Below are 23,799 nucleotides of genomic sequence, written 5' to 3' on the forward strand. Positions count from 1 at the left end.
CAAACTATCTTAAAGGTGATCTTCTGTTTGGGTCTTTTGATATTTTCTATTCAGATAGCAATTATAATTCCTGGTTCTGTCACTGGAACTCCAGGAAGGTGGAGGAAACTTTTGTATGTGTGTATTGTTTAGCCCCATTTCCTTTTTATTCTTTTCTTTCGCTTCTGCAGTGGCCTGTTTAATTAAAATGTCCAGCCCTTTTTGGCTTACAGATAGATTTGGAAGGAGGCATTGTTGCTGGATTTTTGCTTGTGTTTTGAAATTGTCTGTTGTGAAAGATTTACCAAAAATAGAAAAAAATATAGCTAATGCTACCCATTTTTTTTCCCTCAGATTTCAGAAAATTTCTATTTTGATTTAAACTCCGAACAAATGAAAGGAATGCTTCGTCCACATGTACCTCCCGCTGCTATATCCACGCTGGCCAGATCTGCCATATTTTCCATCACTTATCCCTCTCAAGATGTCTTTCTGGTAATAAAGGTAAGAAATGCTAGAGAAATTTGAATTATTACTGTCTTTTGTTGTTTATTTAAAAATAAAATCCAAGCGTGGGTGTGTAACTGACCTGGTATTTTCGCTTGAAGGGCTGAATTCTATTCTCAAAATTGTAAACATCAGAACCATAGCATTTGTTTCATTTTAAGTATTCTAAACTTGGTAAATTCCTTTGTAACCAACAGTATAGTGGAAATATACTCTGTTTTCTTGTTGAAAAACTGAAAAAGAGCACAAACGTTTGCTTGATGCATAGCAACTTTCTAGGGTCTCAACTTGATCTTGTATTTGGTTTTAAGGTAAACTATGTGTGACTCCCTAAGATGATAAATAAGTGAATGGTTTAACAAAATGTATTCTGAAGCTCATCTTAAAAATGTTTTACAGACTTCAGCCAGATTTTAAAATGCCTTTAAGAATTAAAAATGCTAAGTGGGTGAGATCCATAACTCTAATAAAAGAGACCATAGACATCCACATGTCTATTTAGATGCCTAAATATTTGTTGTGAGGCAGATCTTCAATGAAATTTATTCTGTTTTCTAGCAAGCCTATTATATTATACTACATATACTAGGCCCTGAATGTGTATTTTAAGCATGAGTTCTTAATTTTTTAATTTCATGTTAGCAAATGCAACAGGACACACTTCTTCTTTACTGGATACATAGTCTTTAGTAATTTCCTTTTTGCATTTGTCAAATTGGAATTAAGATTTTAATTATATAAAAATGCTTTTAAAATGAACTGATATATAAATGAGAGCTTTCAGGATGAATATTGGTCTGAAAATTAACTGACTTATTAGCAACTTGCATTTGCAGTTGATGAATTGACCAACTTAACTCTTATCTGCATGTAGCCAGGATTTTAATACTAGCTGCTGTTATTCTTTGTATTCTTAGTTTTCTAAGTGAGATTTCTTGCTTGTTTAATATCAAGTTATTTCTTCAGTTACTTAACTGAACCAAATGGATAATTTAAATCAAAGAATACAGTCTTTATGTGTGCATGTATGTAAATAGGGATACACAAATCTATTAGGGAGGTTATTTCTAGCAAAACCTGGGCGTACAGCAGTTTCTTGACTTGCACTTCAGAAGCAAGCATCTACTCCTCAGCTATTTTTAAAAATTATTTTCTATTATTTGATTTGAAAATACGCTGTTTTAAAATAATGTTTGCCTTTGATGAACCTAGCTGAGTGAGTTCACACAGTAATTAGTACCGAGCTGTAATCAGAACAGAATTCTGAAAACGATGATGCTGAAGACAATTAGCGTAAGCTGCCTTTAAGCCCTTAAATGTGTGCCAAAAGTGGCTGTAGAACACAACACGCACCAAAGTGAGTTACAATTGGGATTACTTCTAGCTGAAGATTTGGGTACTTAATGCCTCTAGCAACTTGAATGTAGTGCCTGTTCTGACTTACAAAGTTTCAGCTCTTTGGAAAAAGTTTTTGCTGCCTGGTGTTTGTTTAATTTAACAGTCTTTGCTTGATATTTTTCCTCACCATGGTTCGTTTTCCTTTCTCAGCTGGAAAAAGTATTACAGCAGGGAGATATTGGGGAGTGTGCAGAACCTTATATGATTTTTAAAGAATCTGATGCAGCTAAGGTAAGAATATGCAGATTTTCTTATTAAATTTGGTTATGACTACTTTAAGGCATTTTGTTATTGACAAAGTATACACACTCAGGTGATTTTGTTTCACTTTATGCTTTACCAACATTGATACTTGTATTGCTAAAATGGTCCATTTTTAATTAAGAACCTAGTCAAATTCTAAAGGCCTAAGACTAAGTCACAGCCCCTTGCATCTTGTTGCCTTATCAGGGTGAAGTAATTAAAGGTCATCAGTTTTTGTAGCTGCCAAGGGAGATGGGTTGTTAGCATCAGATTCAACCATCTGGAATTCCCTGTCCCAGAGGATCAGCTGTGCACTCAGAGCTGGGTCAAGTCGAAGCCACCTTTGATGTGTATTTGCAATAAAATGTCAGCTTGTCCATTGCATCTGCAGCTTTACTTTTTCACAGTGTCTCTGCCACGTATAGAAGAGTTATAAAACAGATGAAATGCCTAAAGGGGAAATTCTCTGTCAGGTCTGGATCTGAAGTGAAGTGCATTTTCAGTTCTCTTTTTCCACTATTTTCTCCTGTTTTTTTTTTTTTCTTTTTCCTAATTTTATAAAGAAGGACCTTACTCAAGAGCAGGAGAAAGTTCTCCTTAATTACATCACTTGGTAACATTGCAAAGCAGCACAATGAACGGGACCATTTTATCTCTTACTACGTATATCAAGGATAGATTTAAAATTTTACATGCTAGTGGTTTGCTTTTTAATTAACTGTATCCTTTTAATTCTTGACTTTCAGTAATTTGGGTGTGAAGCTTTAAAGAGCTCCTGTGCCTGCCATAGACTTTGCCCAATTCGACTGAATCTTTGTCTTTCCTTCACGTGTTCAAATACAGCCAGTCTCCTTGGTGGGAAGCCCTTGTTGAAGATTAAAAGGAGAGGTTTTGCTGCACAGATGAATGCTGTCCTTTTCCTTGCATCCTCTGTAGTTTGGGACTGGTTGGTGTTGAAATGTATCAAGAGTCTGTGAGGGAATCATAGATTTGGGTAGTTTCAGGAGCAAGCAGGAATGCTGCTAGTGCTTGCAGTGTACACTGGCACCTGTTCTGTGACTTTTCTTTGATGTTTTCTTCTGTGGGCGACTACTGTGTTTTTCTGCAAAAGCAGCAGTGGAGAATGGCAAATATCCAATTTTATTGTTACAATAACTTACATTCTGAAGGATGAATTTCTAATTGAGCTCAGTATACAACTTTCGTTTATAAGATATGTATGAGATACCTAAGATTTCCATTCTAAGCTATGTAGAATGCAAAACTGTGTATAAGGTTTGGAAATCATTCCTAATTTCTTGTACAATTGGGGTGAGCCAAGTAAAAATTAAAAGGTAATAGTGAGGTCTGGATGCAGTACAAAGCAGAGATGTCCACCCTTTTTCTGATAAATGAACTGTCCATTTTTCTTTTTCAAATGGGCTGGGATGTTTATTTGTTAATTCCAGTTAAGGGAGACAAAAGTTGGTTAGAGTTTAAGTTCTCATGTAGCTTTATCTGTAGAAGTTAATATTCTTTATCTATCTCTGTCTCTGTATCACTGCATTACAGTACACTGTATCAGCATATGAAAAATGGGCATCTTTCACTTGAGGCATTTAGATAGCGGAAGAATTGCATTTCCTGTGATGGGTGAGGTGACAGTGAGCCTAGATGAAATTTTTGCATTGGCTTTGCAGGATGCTTGGGAATGTAGGTGAAAAGGTGGTTGTGCAGTTTCCTTCCCAGCGTTCGTGTAAGCAGATTCTGGTTAGAGGAATGCGAGCAACTTGAGCGCTCGCTGTTGCTATTTAAGTCCCTATGAAGGCCTGATTTGTACACGCAAACCTTTCTGAAACAAAACCTTGCTATTTAAAACACTGAATCATGCATAAATCCCTTCCTCTTCCTTTTATTTTTAACAGTAAAATGAGTTTTCTGAGGATTATTTTCTCCTTCCTGTACAACTCCATGCAGCAGCTGCTCTGATGTTCTGAAATCACAATAAGAAAGGCCATTTCAGACTTCATGAACTGTAATTTAGTTTTTCATAAAAGGGCAGTAGGTCAGATGAACTCACTGGGATTAAACACGCTATTCCAGGAGGCTTAAGAGCATGAAGTCAACTGTTTCGGCTGCCAGGTTATTCTACATGTGGTATTTATCAGCCTGATGGCAGTTTTGTGAAGCCGAAGTCTGTAACACTTGGGAATCCGCTTCTAGAAGGTGCTTTTGAAGTGCAGTGTCTTTGTTACAAGGCTGTAAGTTAAAAAAGATGCTGTTATTACTTAGTGCATGAGAAGTATCCAAATGATTTTGATTAAAATAAGAGGAATAGAAAGAAAAGCTTTGCTTCATCTGCTCTGTTTCATCATTTATCTACAGAATAAGGAAAAGCTGGAAAAACTGAAATGCCAGGCAGAACAGTTTTGTCAAAGACTAGGCAAGTATCGAATGCCTTTCGCCTGGACAGCCATTCATTTAATGAACATTGTGAGCAGCGCTGGAAGTCTGGAAAGAGATTCCACGGAAGTAGAAGTCGGCACAGGAGGTACCGTATTCGGCACCTGCGTAAGGGAACGGAGGGTCTGCTGAAGTCTGTAGGCACTTCCATGCCCTGTATCTGCCATTACTCCTTTTATGCTTTTTTCCCCTACCCTAGGCCTTCTGATAGTCTTGGGTCATGGTTGAGAAAAGGCAGAAAAATGCATGATAATAAATGGGTTTATCTTTCAAGGATTTTACAAGCAAACCATCTGTTATATTATTTAAAACCAGACGGCTAAAACTGAGAGTGTGTTACAGGCTGATGAACATTTTTCCAAAGGAGTGGATTAATCTTTGAGAACCACACAGCTCATCTGAAACTGCTCTTCAGCATCCCCCAAACTGCCAACTTCATCATCTTTCAGAGCAAGAGAAATACATAAATCTCCACACAATAAAGACTTTTATAATAGCAGCAAGGCAGTGGGGTGAGGTTGCTGAGAGAGGAGCAGTAGTAGTCAGCTGTGCTTCATAGCTTCTTGATGCCTCAGGAGTGTGATTGTCTTAGCATAACCACCTCTTCTATCACGCTTATTGCATAATTTCTAAATGTAGCAGTTATCTTCCTGTGTTTAAAAAAAAAAAAAAATCCTGCCTGGAACAAATGCAGGCTCTTGGACAATTGTTTTCCCTCCTTTTTTTTCACTCCTCTTTCCCCCTATTTATTTCTTTTTAAGAACGTAAAGGATCTTGGTCGGAGAGAAGGAATTCCAGTATTGTTGGGAGGCGTTCGTTAGAAAGGACCACTAGTGGGGATGAAGCCTGTAATTTGACCAGTTTTAGGCCGGCTACTCTGACAGTGACAAACTTCTTTAAACAGGTACCGTATGTTTCCAAAATGATTTCAGTTCATTTAGGTTTGCCAAAGTGTGCTTAATGCCACATCTGGTTCAGGAAAAACTGTCACTTTTGTGTGTAACAGGGATTTAATAGTATACTGCAAGATTGTTCATACTTTTGGAGTATTTTTTGATTATTAGGAATACAAGGATTTGTCTTCTATATATTGAATGTTGAATAAGCTGCTTTTAATGATTTCTCTCACTGAATAAAATTAACTGAATAATATCCTTTTTTTTTTTCTTCCTTTTTTTTTCCCATATTTTCCTTTTTATCTTTATTACCAGACATCTGCTTTTGGGCAGTTAGAGTGTGGCAGAGTAATATTTTCTATAATATTGCTCAGATTAAAATTAAGGATGCTCTGAGCTGTTAGAAAGTGGCACACGGAAAACTGGCAACATAAACTCCTTGCACTTCTTAACTTTTCTTAGTGCTGCTGCTAACTCCTTCAGACTCATACCAAAGAAAAGGCAGGGTAGAAGGAAGGGGGAATCACCACGCTAAGTGACTTGGGTTTTTTGTTTGTCTATTTGTTTTCCAACCTGTTACACTTACTCAAAATCGGATATTTGGGGAAAATCTTAACAACTATTCTCAGTTTTGAAAAAGATAATATTGATGCAAAGAAAAAAAGATTTTCAATCAAAAGGTCCTACTGCTGTCATAATGATTTATAAGGAAAAAAGAAAAGAAAAAGGATGGAGAAATTAACTATATTTTGGAAGTTAATGTTAGCACCTTCCTGTTCTGGAAAGGTACATTTTGACACCAGAGAGAAGAGAATATAGTATTAGATGGTTTATTCATAGTCTCAGTGTCCTGAAGGGCAGTGTACTTAATCATTTTTCCCTAACAATCAACAGGAGGGTGATCGCCTGAGTGATGAAGATTTGTACAAGTTTCTTGCAGATATGAGAAGACCATCATCAGTGTTACGGAGATTGAGGCCTATTACAGGTAACGAATGAGATCCTTTTGTTCTCATGTGTTAAGACTGTGTTTAGTCCTCCTCAATTCCCACCTAGTTCTTACGGACAGCTGAGAGAAAACCCTGAAGTCAATTGAGAGCAACCCCTGCTAAGACCCAACAGGCACGTGCACTTGTGCAGCCTCTATCAAACTGGAAGCAGCATCCTCAAAGCCCTAAGCCCAGCGTGGCCTGAGGGACCTCTGTTCTGTGAGTAAAACATCGTGTCTCAGCTGAGAGGAGGTCTCTCCTGGTCTCCCGCTTGTTTAGTAGGAACAGACTGCACCTGTGTTTGAGAAAGAAAAATACAAACTGGCAACACTGGCATTAAAACATCACCAGTCCCTGACCTTTGCTATTCCTGCCAATATTTACCTAACCTGTTCCTAAAAAACCTCCAGAGACAGCAAATCTACGGCTTCTTTAGATCATCTCTGCCAGCTCTCAATTGACCTTGTAGCAAGGTTCGGTATTAGGAAAACTTGCCAGAATTATCTTACTGTAAATTAATCTGATTATGTATGTCATGCCCTTGGGGAAGTTATCGTAACCTTTCAAATATTTGAATGCTGTTATTAGTTCTGTCTTACCTCTGCTTTTTAGAATAACCAATCTGATTTTTTTCAGCCCTTCCTTGAAGGCTGTGATTTTTAAATTGCTTATGGGTTTGTTACTCTGCTGAAGTTCTCCTAACTTGTCCGTCTATGTTTTTTCAAGCATATTTCTCTAATCTGGGTATGCTTCTCCTTCTAAGATCTCATTTGTGCCAAACACAGCAGAGAAATTTGTTTCCAGTGTCTTAAACGTGCCACTGAATTGATATATCCTGGAGCAGTTGTAGCTGTCTTTTTGAACATTGGTTTGTCATCAATGTTGTCCGTCAGCCCTTTACCACAGAACAAATCCATGGCAATTATTGTCTTTTTATATTTGTATGTTTGCCTTCTTAATCCAAGTCCTTGGTCTTTCTTGAATTTCACTTTATTCATTTCAGCGCATTTCTCCAACTGTCCTGTCCATACTCTAGATTTTTATAGTCCTTCCAACCTCGTGATATCCCCAGACTCTAAATGTGTTATTGATATTGTCACCTGACTTACTAGTCAAAATATTTCCATAATCTTGGTGCAGGTTAGCCCACAGCAACTCTTGATGTAGCCTTCCAGTTTGATAGGCAAGATTATTGATAAGATTTTGAGTAATGCTTTTAATGCTAGCTGGGCATTCACCTTGTAGCAGCATTATCTAGACTGTATTTCCCCAACTTGCCTGTGAGAACAGCATTTGGGACGGGTTAGATTCATCTTTTCTGTCGCTTCTCATTGGTTATGTGAGTAGTCCTAGGTACCAGATTGATTCACTGATATTTGTTCGTAATAAATCTATGTTAACTGTAATTTACCTTTGTTTATTTTTGAAATGAATATATAACATATTAACCTGAATGAACATACATGTTGATTTATATTTATTCTCTGTTTTATAAAAATATTTGCTTCTTACAGCTCAGTTGAAGATAGACATCTCTCCAGCTCCAGAGAATCCTCATTACTGTCTAACTCCAGAGTTGCTGCAAGTCAAACTTTACCCAGACAGCAGAGTGAGACCTACAAGAGAAATTCTGGAGTTTCCTGCCAGAGATGTCTACATTCCAAATACCACATACAGGTTAGAGTTTTGAAATACATTTCACATTTTAGTGCCCAAGATTGGCAGGTAGAGATTCCTACCTTATCATGCAGTTTGTTGAAAAAATTACTGCATCAGTATATCTGTTGTCTGCTGTCTGTGCAGAGACATGAAAAGGGTCTAGGTTGAAATAGCAAAATAGTGAAAATAGGGAAGAACATATCTGCACAAAACTTGTCTCTGAACAGGAACATGCGAGGGAGATTTTTTCTTTTCCTGAATTTCAAGGTGAAATTCAGTTGCATTCTTTCTGATTTTATTTACACGTCTTTTTGTCCATGTACTGAAGCCATTTTTTCCATATGAAATCATCTCTTTAAAAAAAAAAAAAAAAAGATTTAGATTTATGTTGGAGTGGAGGACTGTGTGATTTGCCTGTATTCACTTAAACAGTTGATCATAGCTGCATTCACAAACTTCTGGGATTTTACTTACTAGCTTTACTACTGTCTGACACTTTTTCTGACTTGGCTGTCTTTCCAGCAGGGGATAAAAAGCCATGAAAATGCATAATCCCTTCATTTATATTTTGATTTAAATGCAATTTCTTGATAGTGCATTATAAAGTCCTCTGAAGATCTGGAATATACAAATACTATTTTTAAGTTTCTTAGGAAAGAATAACTTTTTAACTAGGGCGGGGGGGAGCAGATATTTTTAATTTTCATTATTTGATTTCTTTTCACAACATCTTTCAAGATACTAATCATCTAAGTGAAACAGTCACCTCTAGTTTAGAAGTTTCACTGACTTACCAAATATGTTGCGTTTTGTAAAAGTCAGGTAAATACAACCATATTTTTAAGAAATTAATTCTTACAGGACAGTTTATTCAAGTTCAATATCCCATTTTTTTGAGAGTGTTTATTAGTGTTTTATTATAGATGTTAGGCAGATAATCAAAGATTAAAATACACCAGAACAGTAAGCAACACTGTGTGATCTTAGCAATAAATCCATGAAAAATAAAAGTAGTTTTGCAATTTCTCTGTAATTAGCACATTGGTATTTACACTTTTTTCACTCTGGCACATTACAGTTTAAAAACCTTTTCTGTATGGTTACAAATGCTGAGATAAAAAAATCCACGCTGTACAAGGGTTAGATAAGATATATAAGTCAATATGACTCAATATAACTGCAGAATTTACGTTTTTGTCAGGAAAAATTTCCACAATTGGGCATCCACAAATATGTCAACTCTTATGATTCCGCAGCTGAATAAAGTTAAGCAAATGTGTAGATATTCTTAGGAACGGATTAACACTGTTGTATAGCAGTTTCATGCAGGATAGGTTAGTTGGTACCACTCCTTGCATCAGAGTTGTCTCAAAAATGCAGTTATCAACTCTTCTCTGTTTGAAAGGCATTTTGTTGTGTGCTCACTTGGTCTTTCATTTAATTCTTCAGTGAGGTATACTCAGTGGTGGCAAAGGGAATGAGAATGGTGATGAAAGAAAACATGGGGTTTGGGTTGGACCAGATGATCTCTAGAGATCCCTTCTAACCTTAGCCATTCTGTGGTTCTGTGAACAGGATGGCTCTGTATCCCTGGGAAATGAATATGAAATCTCTCCTTTATTTCAGTGTGCTTTGAATTTTAGTTTTTAATGTTATTCTTCAGAGCATGATATCTAAAAAGATTGGCTCCGTGCTCTGGCTTTGGTTGTGTGTGTGTGAGTGTGGGTGTGCACATCTGGAGCTGCACAACTACAGTGCTTTAGCCAACACTGGCCAGACTCACATGGCTGGAAGCTTGTTTGGATATACACAGATGCATGAAATGGAGAGTTACCCCTTATTCATTTGCTCAGGAACATTCTATAACAGTAAAATGAACCAAACATAAGCTCAGTTACTTCACAAATGAAAAGTCTTTCTTTCTGCAGATGTTTTTTGTAGGGTTTTGACAGTCCATTATGTTTACGGAAACATTTTGTTGGTTCCCTTCTACACAACCCAGAAGCAACAGCTTGAAAATCCTTTTCACCAAGCAATATTACCTAATATATGAAAATCTCTAGGCATTAGAGCCTGATCACAGGCAAGTAAAAGCTACATTTACAGCACACATATTTGGGGTAGGGGTAATGAGAATACTCACCAAAGCTACTGCAAGGAGATCACAAATGCCTCTGAGTTTGTCATTGGAGAATACACCATACTACAGTGCATGAGTTTAGACCTGCAGCTCTTGTTATTACATCATAAGGTTCATGTTATATTTAATGTTCAGTCAATGTTCAATGAATTAAAATGCACCAAGTTGAGCATTCAATCAAAACCTTTCAAATCTGTTGGGTGGATCATTATTTTGGTTGACTTGAGTAGATAGTATCTTCCTTTCTTAGGTTTCCAGTATAAGCCCTTTTCTTTGTCCAGCCTTCCTCTTGGTCTCGGGGTGACGTATTTCCCATTGAGATTGGTTTCCTCACACTCACTGTGCCACCAGCCACCTAAAAGAAAATATTGTAATGCCATTTAATGTGAGTTGTACCCTGAAATTGTACAGTTGTACAATGCTCAGTTTCTGACCATAAAGCTGGCGTTTGCAAAATAAACCTTCTTTAGAGCAGCTCCAGCCAAAATCTTTCTGTTGTTTGTGGCAATTACTCAGCATACCCAACTGAAATGCTGCTTATGCACAAACCCCCTTGCACTTGGGAATAAACCCACTTGCAGCTTGAGTGCCGATGCAAAGGTAGTGATGCAGACAGTAACCGCTGGCACAAAAGCTCTGGTGCCCACAGCCCTCCTCGCACAAAGGCTGCCATGTAGTGCCACGGTCTGGGGCTAACTCAGCCCTTTTGTGCTTCCTGTAGCCCCCTGTAACTGTCTTTCTGATTTGTGGTATTTTTCCCAAGAACAAAGAGGTCTCTTGAATCCTTGCATCTGCAGGAGGAGGAAGAGCACCGACAGCCTTTAGTAAACAAATTATCATTTTTTGGCTTGTTTCCTTCATCACTTGAAACTCATTTTTTTGGCAAAGGACTGGCAGAGCCTCTATGTTAAAACAGGGGTTTAGCACTTCAAAATTCATTGACCACCTGCTTTATGGTCACTAGAGCTGAGTAATTCTCAGCATTGATTCAGATGATAGTAATGTTAAAGCCTAGAATGGCATCCACAAATGCTTGTTACATGAAACAAGTGCTGGGGGGGCAATTCTATATCCTGTGGTTCAATTATTAATCACTTTTTTTGGTTGTTTGCTTTTTGCTATAGGCTGGAAAAAACATAAAAGCTTCATAAATTCAAAGTGTTTTGTAATCTCTTAAACCAAATTATCTTTAAGGAGAAATACAACTTCAGCCTCACAGCTATCCTATTGGTTTGAGTGTGATTATAGCATATATGCCTGACAAACAGCTAGTATCTGCCTCACCAAACTTGCCATTATCCTTAATTTCTGCTTTATAGTCAAAATGGAGCTAAGAGGCACTTCACTCCCATTCTCTTTTCCCTCAGAAAGGATTTCACTATTCCCATACCAGAGCAGCCCCTAGAGGAAGAACTTGCAGCTCAGGATTTCATCTTGGAACTGCATTTCATTCTCTTTCTAATGTTAGTCTTTCGCACAGTCTCACTGTGCTTTACATTTGCCCATCTATAAAGCAGAATGATGATGCTTCATCAATTTAGGACCCTTATCCGCCAAAAGTGTCTCCTTTTTTGAGGAGGAAGATCCTGCTCCCCTCTCTTACATTTCTAAAGCCAGGCTAATATAAATACTTCTTCAGTTAAGCATAGTACTATATGTAATAAGGAAGCTGCCATTTAAAGTTATCCAGCACACTGATACCTAGGTAGTTTTCCGGAGAGTTGAAGTTGGTGGCTGTGCCCATGTCCCGGTCTGCGGTCGAGAACCTCAGCTCCGTCTGCTCGGGCAGCGCGTTGGGGATGTTCCCGGAGACGCGGATGAGCCGGAGGGTGTAGTTTGTTTCAGGGCTTCCCAAGCTGAATGCGTATTCAATGTAGCGTTTCGTGTCTTTCCAGTCCTGCAGCTCAATCCGTAAAATGTAGTCCCCTTGTGTGGTAATGGAGTAGGTCTTGTTCAGGCCCAGCCAGAATTCCCCTGCAAAGTGGTAGTAAATAACTGCAGTTAACATGGAGCAGAGTCTGAGCACGCTTACCATGCTCTTTGTGTATTTAACATGTACCTCACACAACTCATTCTCCTTTAAAATTTGAAAATAGATTTGAAAATCTATATTTTTCAAATAAACTGAATGACATCAGGATCAAGAGAGATCCAAAGTGAAGTTTTGGAGACAGAAGAAGTTATCAATGGAGAATCAAAGGCAGAGTTAATGGGGAAAGGGGTTATGTAATAAACTCTCACTAAAAACCTATATAGATCACAGCGCTATTGAATTTGTTTTTTACAGGTAACCTGTGTGTGGTACATGTGAAAATATAGTATTTAAATGAGATTATTAATTGCTTTAATTAAACCAATAATATGAGTCTTGGGGACTGTTGATCTTTTCAGAGGTCTCCTGGTACCTTTTTTTTGTTTATCTGTTTTTAATTGCCCACAAATGATTAATAAAAGCTAGAAATATCAATGGAGCTTCTCTTAACTTCCTCACCTTTTGTGACAGGGGGAGTTCAAGACATTTTAAATATGCATAATTGAATCTAGGAGACAAATGAAGCAAATGACATATATAAAACCTAATTGCAGTTGTGTTTTTTAAGGAAAGAAATGTGGAATCAAACTGAGGCTTTGATACCCTTGTGTACAAAGTGAAGTTAACTTTAGCATTTTCCTTTTGCTAGGATCCCTGGTAATTAGTTTTCTTGTTTCCTAGAGTTAAGCAGCTTAGCTTTGCCACTGCTGCCAGTGCATTACCATTACCACATGTGGCAATACCATAGCCGAAGGTGAATGCTGTACATCCAGGTGGCATTTACAGCAGTAGAAGACAAGGTGATTGAATAAAACACCCAGACAACCTACAGGTCAGCAGCAGCGACTTGCTGTGTTTCATCCATTGTGCTGTGGAGCCCAGAACTGTGCACTATACAGCTTTGTAGGGTATGATCCTCTTTCTGCTGCTGAGGCAGCGTGGCTTCCTGTTGGTTTAGCTTAGAGGCGTTGGAGACCAGCCCAGGGGCAACGGTGGCGTTGGCCGTGATAAGATGGTGGCGTTGGCCATGATAAGACGAGCTGCATGGGTGAAAGTCTCCCTCCATCGTGAGCTGCTGGGCCACGATGGGAGGAAGGTTGAGATGCTGCAGCTCTTCATTGTAGAAGAGGTGAAAGACGTAAATCGTGCTGCCCAAATTAGTGCGGTTTTAGTCTGTGCTCAGAAAGGCAAAATATTTTCCTAAGCAAAAGTACAACCATGTTGTTGTAAGGTGAAAAAATGGGTAAAGTGCTCTGCTGGGGGAGGCTGTTGGCCAGCACCTGGTGCTAACATTCCCTTGGAGTTGATGATTAACAGGTGAGCGTGGGTGTTTCCTGACCGGTCTGCACAGGCAAGGCCATGGGCTGCCCGGAGGGTTGTCAGAAAGCCAAAGAGGAAGCAGCCCATTGAGGAGGTTTTGTGTCTATGAGAATACCCTAAAGAACACCTTTCTAAGTGCTAAAATCTCAGTAATTTGAATGATCTTTAAAATATTTCAGCTGTGATTTAGCAAAGGTTTCTAAAAAACAATTTAAAGATATGTACTTGAAGATTTTCTGGAGTGATATTTTCTGATAAGCCCTTTCTGCAGGGTTTGCTCTTCTGGTGCTGACTGATAAAAAGTAAAGAAACAAAAAAGCAGTTTTACCCTTGAGATCTCCAAAACCGTGTTCATAGGTGTCCCAGGTTTGGTTGAAATCTAGTGATCCATCTATTCTGTGCTGAATTACAGTCCAAGAAGTGCCTGTGAATGCGAAGGGGATATCAGTCAAAACCCAGCTTAAATGTTAAACTGCTAGACACAAGATGGGACGTAACTGACTTGATCAGCCTGCTGTTGTGGGCTCTACTGCTTGTGTCTGCCCTTATGTGCATTCACTGTCCCTTGCAATGAAGAGGAAGATGGGTTTGCAATGCAGGTGGCTTCGAGGGAAAATGTTAAGAAGAAAAATGATCCAGACAGTTTTTCAGTTTGTCAGGCTCTTAATAATGTTAGGGTTTGATTACTGGGGATGCAACTCCAAGCTTGGTTTAAAAAAAAAAAAAAAAAAAAAACTTTGGAGCATTTTGTGCCCAGCTGCAGTGGGATCTTTTTGCTGACCAGGTCATGACACCCTTGTTGTTTAACCAGTTTCGACACACACAACCCAGGGAGCGTTCTGCAGAGAGCAACCCCATGCCAAGAGTGTTTGCACGTCCAGCAGGATCACGCTGCCCTGCCACATTCCTTAGACTGTCTAAGGAGCTGCGGGAAGGGGATGGCACAGGGAAGGCGGAGAGGAGAACGGCACTGCAGGAGGCTGCACGGCCTGGCCAGACTATACGAGCCTTCCAGGCAGTGCCAAAGGACACACATGCCAAATGTGCTTACAAAAACGGAGCAGGGGTAGTTGCTCTGTATCCTGATCTGTATCGGCTTGTCTTTGGGAAATCTGGATCCACATGATAACTAGTTACCAGTTCTACCAAACTTGGCATAGCTAGAGATATGCTAGTGGGAATCCTGTCTCCAAGATGCACCTTTTTGGATTAGCTTGGAGTGTCTAAGTTTCAAGCAATAATCTGTATTATCTGAACAAAATTTTGCTAGGGTATTTGCTCTTTACCATTTGTTTTGATTTTCAGAAGTTATTTTTGCAGTGGTTGTAGTATAGTGGCATTTCTATTGCCATTTGCACACTCTCTATCTAAAGATGCCCGCTTTTTAAAACACATTTCATTTGTTTCAAAGAAAAGAAAGTCCTTTCCTCAGTATAAACAAGAGACATGTGCATTGTGAAAGTGGTGCTATAGACACTTTACGCAACAGGTTCGGAGCCTATTCAAAGCAATAACAAAAGTCAAGAGGGGATCCATAGTCCTTGATAAGCTTGTGACCAGTTGTGATGGACACAGGTTTTCACTTATAGCAAACACTTATGTGACATTAGACTGTTGCTAGCACAACTCTCTTACCAAACTTCATTTCACAGTAGACATCAAAAGCTTCTGAGCCATTGGGCTTAATAGTGTAAATACCGTTGGAGCGTATGCCACTGTTATAGAGAGCAGTGCAGTCAGGAGCAGCACCTGGGAAAGTGAACGTGAGAGTTACAAATCCTGGTTTGGATGGGGTAAGTTTTTAACTCAGCTTTGTAACTTGACTCTTAAAAAAAAGTCCTTTGCTGCTGTTGGCTTGGTAGTACTATGAAGAACTAGTGGTGGGTGGTCGGACCACCTGTACTTTTTAATTTAGGCTGTCTGGGATTCAGTTCAGATAATCTTGGTAAGCTTGAAAGGCCTAAGATTCTGGCAAAAGGACTTTTGTATTCCGTATAAAGATCCCAATAAATACTGTTCCCATTGCTGCAGTTCAGAAATGTCACTTAAAACCAAAAGCCAAAATCTTGTCCAAATTCTGTTAATTAGTAAAAGGTTTGCCAGGGCACCTGTTTACAGTAACCAAGTTGAAGACTGAGGACACTATTATTTCATTATTGTACATTGTTCCTGTATGGCAGGAGACAAGTGTAAGGTGACTAACTTGTCTTATAAGTTGGGCTAAACACAGGATGATTGTTTCCAAAGGCAGGAAATCTATCTCCTTTCTACAACACTGCACATAAAATAAGAATATTTCTTTTAGCATTTGACTAACTAAAACCAACCCAAAACTTTCACACAGAACGCTGCAAAAACAATGTTCTGTGTAGGCTTAATTAAGGCATATGGTCTCACCGTCAAATTTGTACGTTAGAGCAGTTGAGTTGTGTACAACGAAGGGGATGACCTCTGGTTCCACTTGATCCACAAGAAAGGAATTATCAGTGATTTCCTGGAGCTCTATGTGGTTTAACTGTAAAGAACCACAGTTACATGGTGTTAATTTGCAAGGCTCTAAAGTGATGAGATTCATACATCAAGTCAAACAATATGTTGTAGAGAATAACTCTTCTTATAGATTTCATTCTTTAAGATATCCAGTTAAAAATATAAAAATAATTTTGAGTAGATTTCAGTTGCACTTAGATTGACTATTTCAATGCTCAGCCAACATAGATTTCATGAAGTGTGAAACACCTTAAAGAGCACCTTAGCTTCCTCAGGTGACATCATGCTTGGAGTTGATGATCTTAAAGGTCTTTTCAATCCATGATTTTATTCTATGATCTAAGAGCACAGAATTGCGGTTTCTTAAGAACTTTGGCTTTTATAACCTCTTCTTAGGAATAAAATTAGATACGTTCCTGTCAGTTATACCCAGAGCTATGGTTACACATATTAACAGAATATGGTTCCCTACTGAAGTGAACATTGAGAAAGAAGGAAGAGATAGAAAATAATAATACTTAGCAGACCAAGAGAAGAACAATAATATAATAGATAATAGGAGGAGAAAAAAAAAGAAAACTAGCTTCCTACATGGCAGCACAGCTGCCTGTCACATCCCTAAAGGTACCTGTTTGCTGTCAAATTGCCTCTATTCTCCTCCACACCTCCAAAATATGAGAAAGGGGGGTGCTTGGCCTGAACGAAGGGCTGAGCCGTTAGCACCTCCTGTGTTAGGAGAGACAACAGGTCCAACAAAGAGAAAAGCAGCCCGTGACTGTACCTTATCCTCCAGCTCCATGATTTGGTTGTGCTGCCTGTCGAGCTGTACGTGCTGATCCTCCACAATTTTAAGAAGCTGCTTAATGTGGTTGTCCTGCTGCTGCACAAAAGCCTGAGGAAAGGGGAAGGAGAGAGCTTGTGTTTGAAAGCAGTGCAAAGTCTTCACAGTGATACTGCTACAGGTTTGGTTTAGAGAGACATGCACCATTTAACATTGCCTTTCATTTTCCTTAGGATTGCCTGCTGTTCCCCTAAAAAAGCAATTTTGGGGCTCTGAAATGAGCAGGCAGATTTCTGAGTCCTAGAGAGAAACTGCGGGCAGCATCATAGACTTTTTCCTGTTCTTATTTTACGTTCATATATTTATGTATCACATTTTATGAAGTTGAATCTTGATTCGGACCAAATATGTGCCACTGGCCCCTCAAAAGGAATGATTCCCAGTGCTTAGGATATAAGCTTGGAATTTGAAAGTCTGTATTCAGCTTTCTGCTCTGATTCGAATATCAGAGCAGAAATTGAATTGGCTTAGTCCTTTTATGCTTCTGCAAAATAGAATTAATATTTCTCTTAAGAAACTTTATACCTGCATATTTCCTTGTCTTCAGGTTAAGTCTACAATAGTCAAAAGATTCTTTGGTCCTGGAGGTCATATGGGTGCTACAGATATCACTTTTTAAAGCTCATTAGTTTGAACATCCCATTTTATCCCCAGCAGAGAGTTCTTAGTGTATTGTTTTGCAATGAGCTGACAAAGTACTAAGTTATTGGCTTAGTAGTCACATTATTTTCCTAATTTCAAAACTGGTTATTCTTTATGCTTACAGAATCTCTTGAAATTGATTTGCAAAAAAATCCTGAAAAAAAAAATATAGACACTTACTGTTTCACCATTTTTGTACTGATTTCACTAGGGATTTTTGCTGTAAAATAAACAGCATGTCAAAATAAGACACCCTGTCTCCTAGAAGATTACTGGGCTGATTTATTTCTGAACATACACAGTAGTGCAATAGTGAAGGTACAGGAAAAGCATGAGCTTATATTGCCTGAATTCTGCAAATAGCATTAGAGTTTACTTTGGCTTTCTATCTCAGGCACTTTCACCAGTCTACTTACTTTGAGTGAAGAAATTTCATTTGTCTCTTGCATTGTAGGCTGGATAGTGGCCAATTTAGTGACTTTATCTTCTAGACCCCATACTTTTTCTTGCAGCTGGATTTTGTTTTGTATGAGGTATTCAATCTTTGAATTCATCTCCTGAGAGAGATTCTTTATCTCTTCGTTGTTGATTTGCAATCTGGCAGTGGTTTGTCTGAGCTGCTCCTCTTCTTCCTTGATTTCACTGGTTTGCAGTGAGAGCTCATAAAAGGACTTATCAAAAATGTTCAGTTTTTGAAAGATATCATTCATTTGCCCCTTTGTCTTATGAACAAAGTCTTTAAGACCGTGCCCAAGCTGGAGGAGTCCATTGGCCAAGATTCGTACATCATCTAACATGGCAAATCTTGATTTGGTCTCAGGAGGTGCAGCAGAATCAAAGGAGAAGTCCTTCTCAGCTCTAGCCCAAATGGCAAGCAGGGCCACAAATAAAAAGATGCAAAAAGTTTTCATGTTTTCTGCTCTTACACTCTCTTTGGTTGTTCAGAATGGATAGGTTTTTCCTGCTTACAGTTTTTGCTGTGTGATGGTTCTAGGTTGAAGATTTAAATCTATATATATTCCTGTTCATTTCAGCAGAGGCAGACCAATGAGTTGATGATTAAACTGAGTAACTGAACGAATGTAACCCCTCTCAAATCCTGGCTGATATCTAGGAAGATAAACCCTGACAGACAGACATGTTGCTCTTCAAAATTTGCTTAAACTTTTCTATCTGCCAGACATTCAGTTATAACAGTATTGATCGCACAAAACATTTGTGACACACTTTTTTAGCAGATAAAATTTGAGTCGTACTTTTGATAAGGGCCTAAATTGCTGCCTTTTTTATGCTGTGTGATTCTTTTATTGCTCCAGATATATAAAAGGGTTTACCATAACCTAAGAGCATTAAGCACTGTATTGTAGGTTTATTGTTAATCAAGCAATTGAAGGGCAAAATATTCCCAGATGATTCATAATTCATTCCATCTTGTCTTTTTTTTTTTTCTTTTTTTTTCGTGTGTCATTTTCTGATGTTACTCATTGGACTGCAATGAGTTTCCTTCACAGCTACTTCAAATTAAGTGAGAGGAGGGAATTACGTTAAGAGATTGTCTGGGTGTGATTCTACTATTTAAAGTTTTGTGCAGTGATTTAAACCATATAAAACCTACCTTTTAAAAGTTGTTTTCCAGAGGTGGGTGAGAGAGAATGCCACACCTGCATTTCTCACGTTGCCATCCCCTTTGCTGTTAAACATTCTTGGTAGATAGAGCAAGTCTATAGGTGTTCTGAAACAAATGTCTTGTTTTACTGTGGGTTTCTGCAACGAAGTATGTATTTCAGGGAGTGAGTAAGTGTGAATGAGAAGTATTTTTCCCTGTGGAATCACCTATTGCAATGCAAGAAATCAGTCCATAAATATTACAGTCTATTCTTTGAAGGGCTTCCAGGGTTCTGCAGGATCATGGAGAACCTCTTGTCTGCTTAACTAGCCTTTCCTTGGGTGGTGGTGGTGGTTTTTGCCACCTTCTTTCGTTAATTGGTGGAGGAAAAGCAGCAGGACTGTGTAGATCAGACCTCACACCCTAGAGAAAGGAGGTTAATTCATTAATGTTGTAATGATGCGTCTGGGAAGCACAGTGCACACAGTGATGCCAAATTACCTAGATCTTTTTGTTAAAATGAAATACCATTTAATCGTTCAGCTTCTGCCTTTTTAAATCCCCGTGCGGTGTTTGAAGGGAAGATAAACACGTGTTTTAGACATCCTGGTATATTATGTGGAGAAAGTCACAGAACTGCCGCTTGTGTAGATGAAATTTAGGTATGTTTTCTGGATGTTAGAACAGTGTGACACTGCTGTCTGCTGGGGAACGAAGTTCAGGTTCTGGCATCTGACACAGGGATTTGGGGTTAGAAAATTTGAAGCAGTAATAGTTGCAGTTTTTTTTTAAAAAAAGACAAACCATTCTTCAAACCATTCCAAAATACTTGTAGAGGCTTTGGTTTTGTAGGGCATCAAATGAATAATTTTTTGATATTTCAGTTATTTCTTCCATCACACGCACACAAAGTTTTAAAATAATTCTGTATTCTCCCAGCCCCCTGTGCCTTCCCTTCTACCCTCAAATCTTAATTCTTGCCTTAGTCAGAAAGCTGTAGGAGGTTACTCAAAAGCTATTAGTTACTGAGCAACCTTTTTACCAGATTTCTACAGGTTAATCAGTTAAACGTGTGTCACTCTGTGCGCGCGGGCGCGCTGCCAGGTGCGGTTCCGGAGCCGCAGGGTGCGCGCACGGGTCCCGGTGACACATGGCAGCCCGGCGGGATGCGGGGACCTGCCTGGGCCGAGCCCTGGGGAAGCGCTGCGGAGTGCAGCAGGTTAAGGCTGTGACACTGCCCTGCAAAAGGTTTGTTTTCCTAAGGAGACATTCGGCCAAGGGCGCCCATCTCGAAAGTGAGAAAGCAACGAGTGGCTGCTGAAGTCATGCAGCTGTAGAGTTTCTGCATTAGTGCCAGTGCTGGTAAAGTCAAGCAGTGGCAAGGTCACTTGAAAATACCCGCCTCCAGTTCTTAGATGGCACAGCAGTCGTAGAAACCGGGAGCAAAGCAGGACATGTGAACGCAAGAGGGAGAAAACCCTCTCGTATGATTAAGCCATAAGATTCAGGAGTTATTGAAACCGTAGGGGAGGGATCCTGTTTCTGGGTTCTATCAACACAGTCAAAAAAGGGTGTATTTAACAAACATATTCCCGAAGGTCTTTAATGCTCCTGGGTGACCCTCACTAATTTGGCTTGAAAGGATAGGAGTAAAGCAAAGAAAGAGGTCTCTGGGTTTTACTGAAAAGGGAAGTTTTAGTAGTGGTTAGAAATTCCCTCTTAAGAGTTCAGGGACATCTCTTAGGGTTTTAATGCACTCATGAATGATTTTGGAAAATGGCTGCAATCACATTACATAAATATTTAGAGGACTGCCTGGTGCCATTATTTCCTTGGCTTAGGAAGACTTCACACTTAAACAGTTCACTTTATGGAATTAAAAGTACATCTGAGGTCTGTTTGAGATAACAGTGTAAACTTTGCATACCTTTGGCATAGTTTTGTAATAAAATCTCCAGGCATAAGTCCTTGGATTTAAAACTTTCGGCTGAAATTTTTATTGATCGAAATCTGTGAATAGTATCATTAAGAAGTAGCTGTTATTTGAAAGCATAAGGACCAGCAGCCCTGTTAAACCAACTTAAGCCCAGCTTGTTTGTTGGTGCTACAGTATTATTTTCTCGGTAGATACCATCTTCTCCCTTCATCCCATTTTGAGAGAGTCTGCTGTGATGTGAGACTAGCTTCATGGGTATATGACCCCTCAGAAAGTTGTTCCCTGCTCCTGCTTTCCCTCTGCCTGTTTATAGAACAGGGTTAGGACTTTTCTGAAGACTCAGTGCAAAGCCTTTAACCTTGATGCGTTATCCCACCCATGCAGTGAGACAGCTTCTGCTGTCACTTTGCATAGAGGCATCACTGTTTTTTCATAAGATGGTGCTTACATCTCCCGCGTCTTAAAACGTCTTGCTGAGGCCTTGATATTTGTGTACACAGAGTAACATAAGAACTTAGGATGAAGTGATAGAACAGCTTAGCAAAGGAAAGAGAGCAATGAAAAAGAAACCGAGGAGCCAACCTTTCAAGGTGGTACTAAAAGAGATGCGTCAGCTTCTTGAGTAGTTTATAACATTCCTGAAGTTTTTCAGTTGTCCATCTCTGCAGTTTCCTATAGCTGCCATCATGGCTAATAGGAAGCTCTTGGCTTTTACTTACGTAGAGTAAATTAGGATCTTTTAACTTGGGGTCGTTCTGATTGGGCACCTGGAGACATTTTCCTTTTCCCTCCTTGTATGTAAATTCGCAACCAAATCTTGACATCTGTAGCAGGAAATCCTCTGGAGAAAAGTTGTCTGAATAGGAGCAAGCATCCAGCTCTCCCACCGTCCCACAGCAGGACCTGAGCATCCAAATTTTCCTAAGCAACATGAGCTTCTTCCCAAAAAAAATGCAGGATAATTGTCCTCTGAGGCTCTCAAATGACAGGATGCCACAAGGCAGCGGAGGGACCATCGGCTGGTCCGGCGCTCCCCATGTTTATTGTTACGAATGAAGCCAAAGCCCTGGCTGAAATGTAGTGTCAGCTCGAATGTCTGTGGTAAGTCTCTGTCACCCTCTTTCTAGAGTGGCATCAAACTGTTGAAATGCCTCCTTTGCTCCTAGCAGAAGAGGCGATATGGGAACTGAAAGCTTGGTTTAGGCTAATCTCTAATATTCAGCATAAATCAGCCCCAAGCGTAAGACTGCCTTTAATATAGGGATCATGTAGCCGGGCTTCCCAAATACATTAAATCCTTCTCTTAAGCACTAATAGTACTTAATGAAAGTTTTATGAGCAATGTACATTTTAAAGTAAATTTTCATATCCATTATCATTTTAAAAAGCACATCAAGGAGCAAATGTATTCATGCCAGAACAAAGTAATTTAGTAGAGTCGCAAAAAAGACACGGACCCCCTCTGAAATAAAAAGCGAATGTTGATTAGGCAAAGCGACCAATGGGGATGGAATTCAAAAACTTAATTCAGCATGAAGGACTTCATTTGAGAAAGAAGAAATTTCTCATGTGCCAGCCAAGCATATTCGTCTGCCCAGCTTAATAGAGCTGCCCTGTATGATGTTCTGGAGCTTTACATTGGTATAGGTTCTTGATGTAGGTGCTAGCCTGTAGGAAGTATCTTTTTCTTCTGAGGCTCTTAGAGAAGTCCTTAGGACCAGCATTAGCCTGTGTCTCTACAGAGAAAGATATCTCCATCTGCCAAACCAGGGCAGATGTTTTGGGTTTCCTTGGCATCTAAAATGGCACCAGATGCCTCCACAGAGCAACCAAATCACTGTTGTTGTGACGATCAAAAAAGTGTCTTCCTGTTTTCAGCCTACTGTTGCCAGCACTCAGTAGCAGCTGCTTTATTGCACTTAAGAAGTTAGCCCACTGTGCTCCTCATTGTAGTTTCCTTTCTGCATCTGTCGTCTCTCTGAGATGAGGAGCAGAGTTGGAAACTATTTGCAGATTATGCTCAGAGTCAGTGAATAGTTCCCAACTGGGGGCAGATTGGAAGGGAACCTCTTTTATCTCTTCCTTACAAGCCAGGGCTCCTTACAGAGCGGGTTGCCTCAGTGTTTGGAAGCGGTGACTGTTCCATCCCTTTTCCTAAGACGTGCAAGGCAGCAGTGTGAGCCAAGGCCTCTCCTTGCTGGCATGCAGGGTCCTCCCCACCAGGCTGCTCAGCAGCCCTAGACCTAGTGCTGTTAGGAGGAGAATGCCTCTCCCTGATGGGCAGGGCGTGTGGAAGCTGGAGAGATGATTTCCAGTCTGAGTTCTTTTAGATATAGGATAATTGGTACACTTTTGTCTATTATTTTGTAGTAAAAAATGTGCATTTCCTTTGAATAATTTAATCTGTTGTGTGGAATGGTTCAAGGGCCATTCTTTCATGGCCTCGTATGAACATATAAGGGACTTTCTACAGGTATGAAATCTCAATCCTATGGCAGCTCTGGGACTCATAGTTGACAGTTTTGCTAATGATGTGTGAATCAAACTTCTCCTTTCTTTGCAGGAGCTCAGGAGGGCTAAGGAGACAGAAAAAACACATAATTTTGCACGTGCTCATTTTTGTGTTTAAAATAATAATAGACTTGAAGAAATAGAACTGGAAGAGACCTTGAAAATCTG

At 39.4% G+C, this 23,799-nt stretch overlaps 2 protein-coding genes across 9 annotated transcripts in view; one reads left to right on the plus strand and one right to left on the minus strand.

The window, feature by feature from the left end:
* DOCK7 (dedicator of cytokinesis 7) overlaps positions 1-23,799 on the plus strand; it is a 101,931-nt gene that overhangs the window by 32,600 nt on the left and 45,532 nt on the right. For all 8 annotated transcript variants that reach the window (XM_088522407.1, XM_088522408.1, XM_088522409.1 and 5 more), the window contains exons 9-14: positions 334-483; positions 2,035-2,115; positions 4,492-4,657; positions 5,331-5,473; positions 6,360-6,453; positions 7,969-8,131. In XM_088522407.1, coding sequence (XP_088378533.1) covers positions 334-483; positions 2,035-2,115; positions 4,492-4,657; positions 5,331-5,473; positions 6,360-6,453; positions 7,969-8,131 — 797 coding nt within the window. The remainder of the gene's footprint in view (positions 1-333; positions 484-2,034; positions 2,116-4,491; positions 4,658-5,330; positions 5,474-6,359; positions 6,454-7,968; positions 8,132-23,799) is intronic.
* ANGPTL3 (angiopoietin like 3) lies at positions 10,363-18,543 on the minus strand. Its single transcript, XM_088522405.1, has 7 exons — positions 17,995-18,543; positions 16,877-16,987; positions 16,003-16,120; positions 15,241-15,354; positions 13,934-14,029; positions 11,955-12,227; positions 10,363-10,608 (listed from the first exon to the last, which is right to left on the minus strand). The coding sequence occupies exons 1-7, from the start codon at positions 18,487-18,489 to the stop codon at positions 10,427-10,429; spliced, it is 1,389 nt and encodes a 462-aa protein (XP_088378531.1). The 5' UTR covers positions 18,490-18,543; the 3' UTR covers positions 10,363-10,426.

This window comes from Tinamus guttatus, unplaced genomic scaffold, assembly GCF_059628265.1.
Source record: "Tinamus guttatus ecotype Peru unplaced genomic scaffold, ASM5962826v1 Tinamus_guttatus_pri_ptg000153l, whole genome shotgun sequence".
Classification (NCBI taxonomy): Eukaryota; Metazoa; Chordata; class Aves; order Tinamiformes; family Tinamidae; genus Tinamus; species Tinamus guttatus.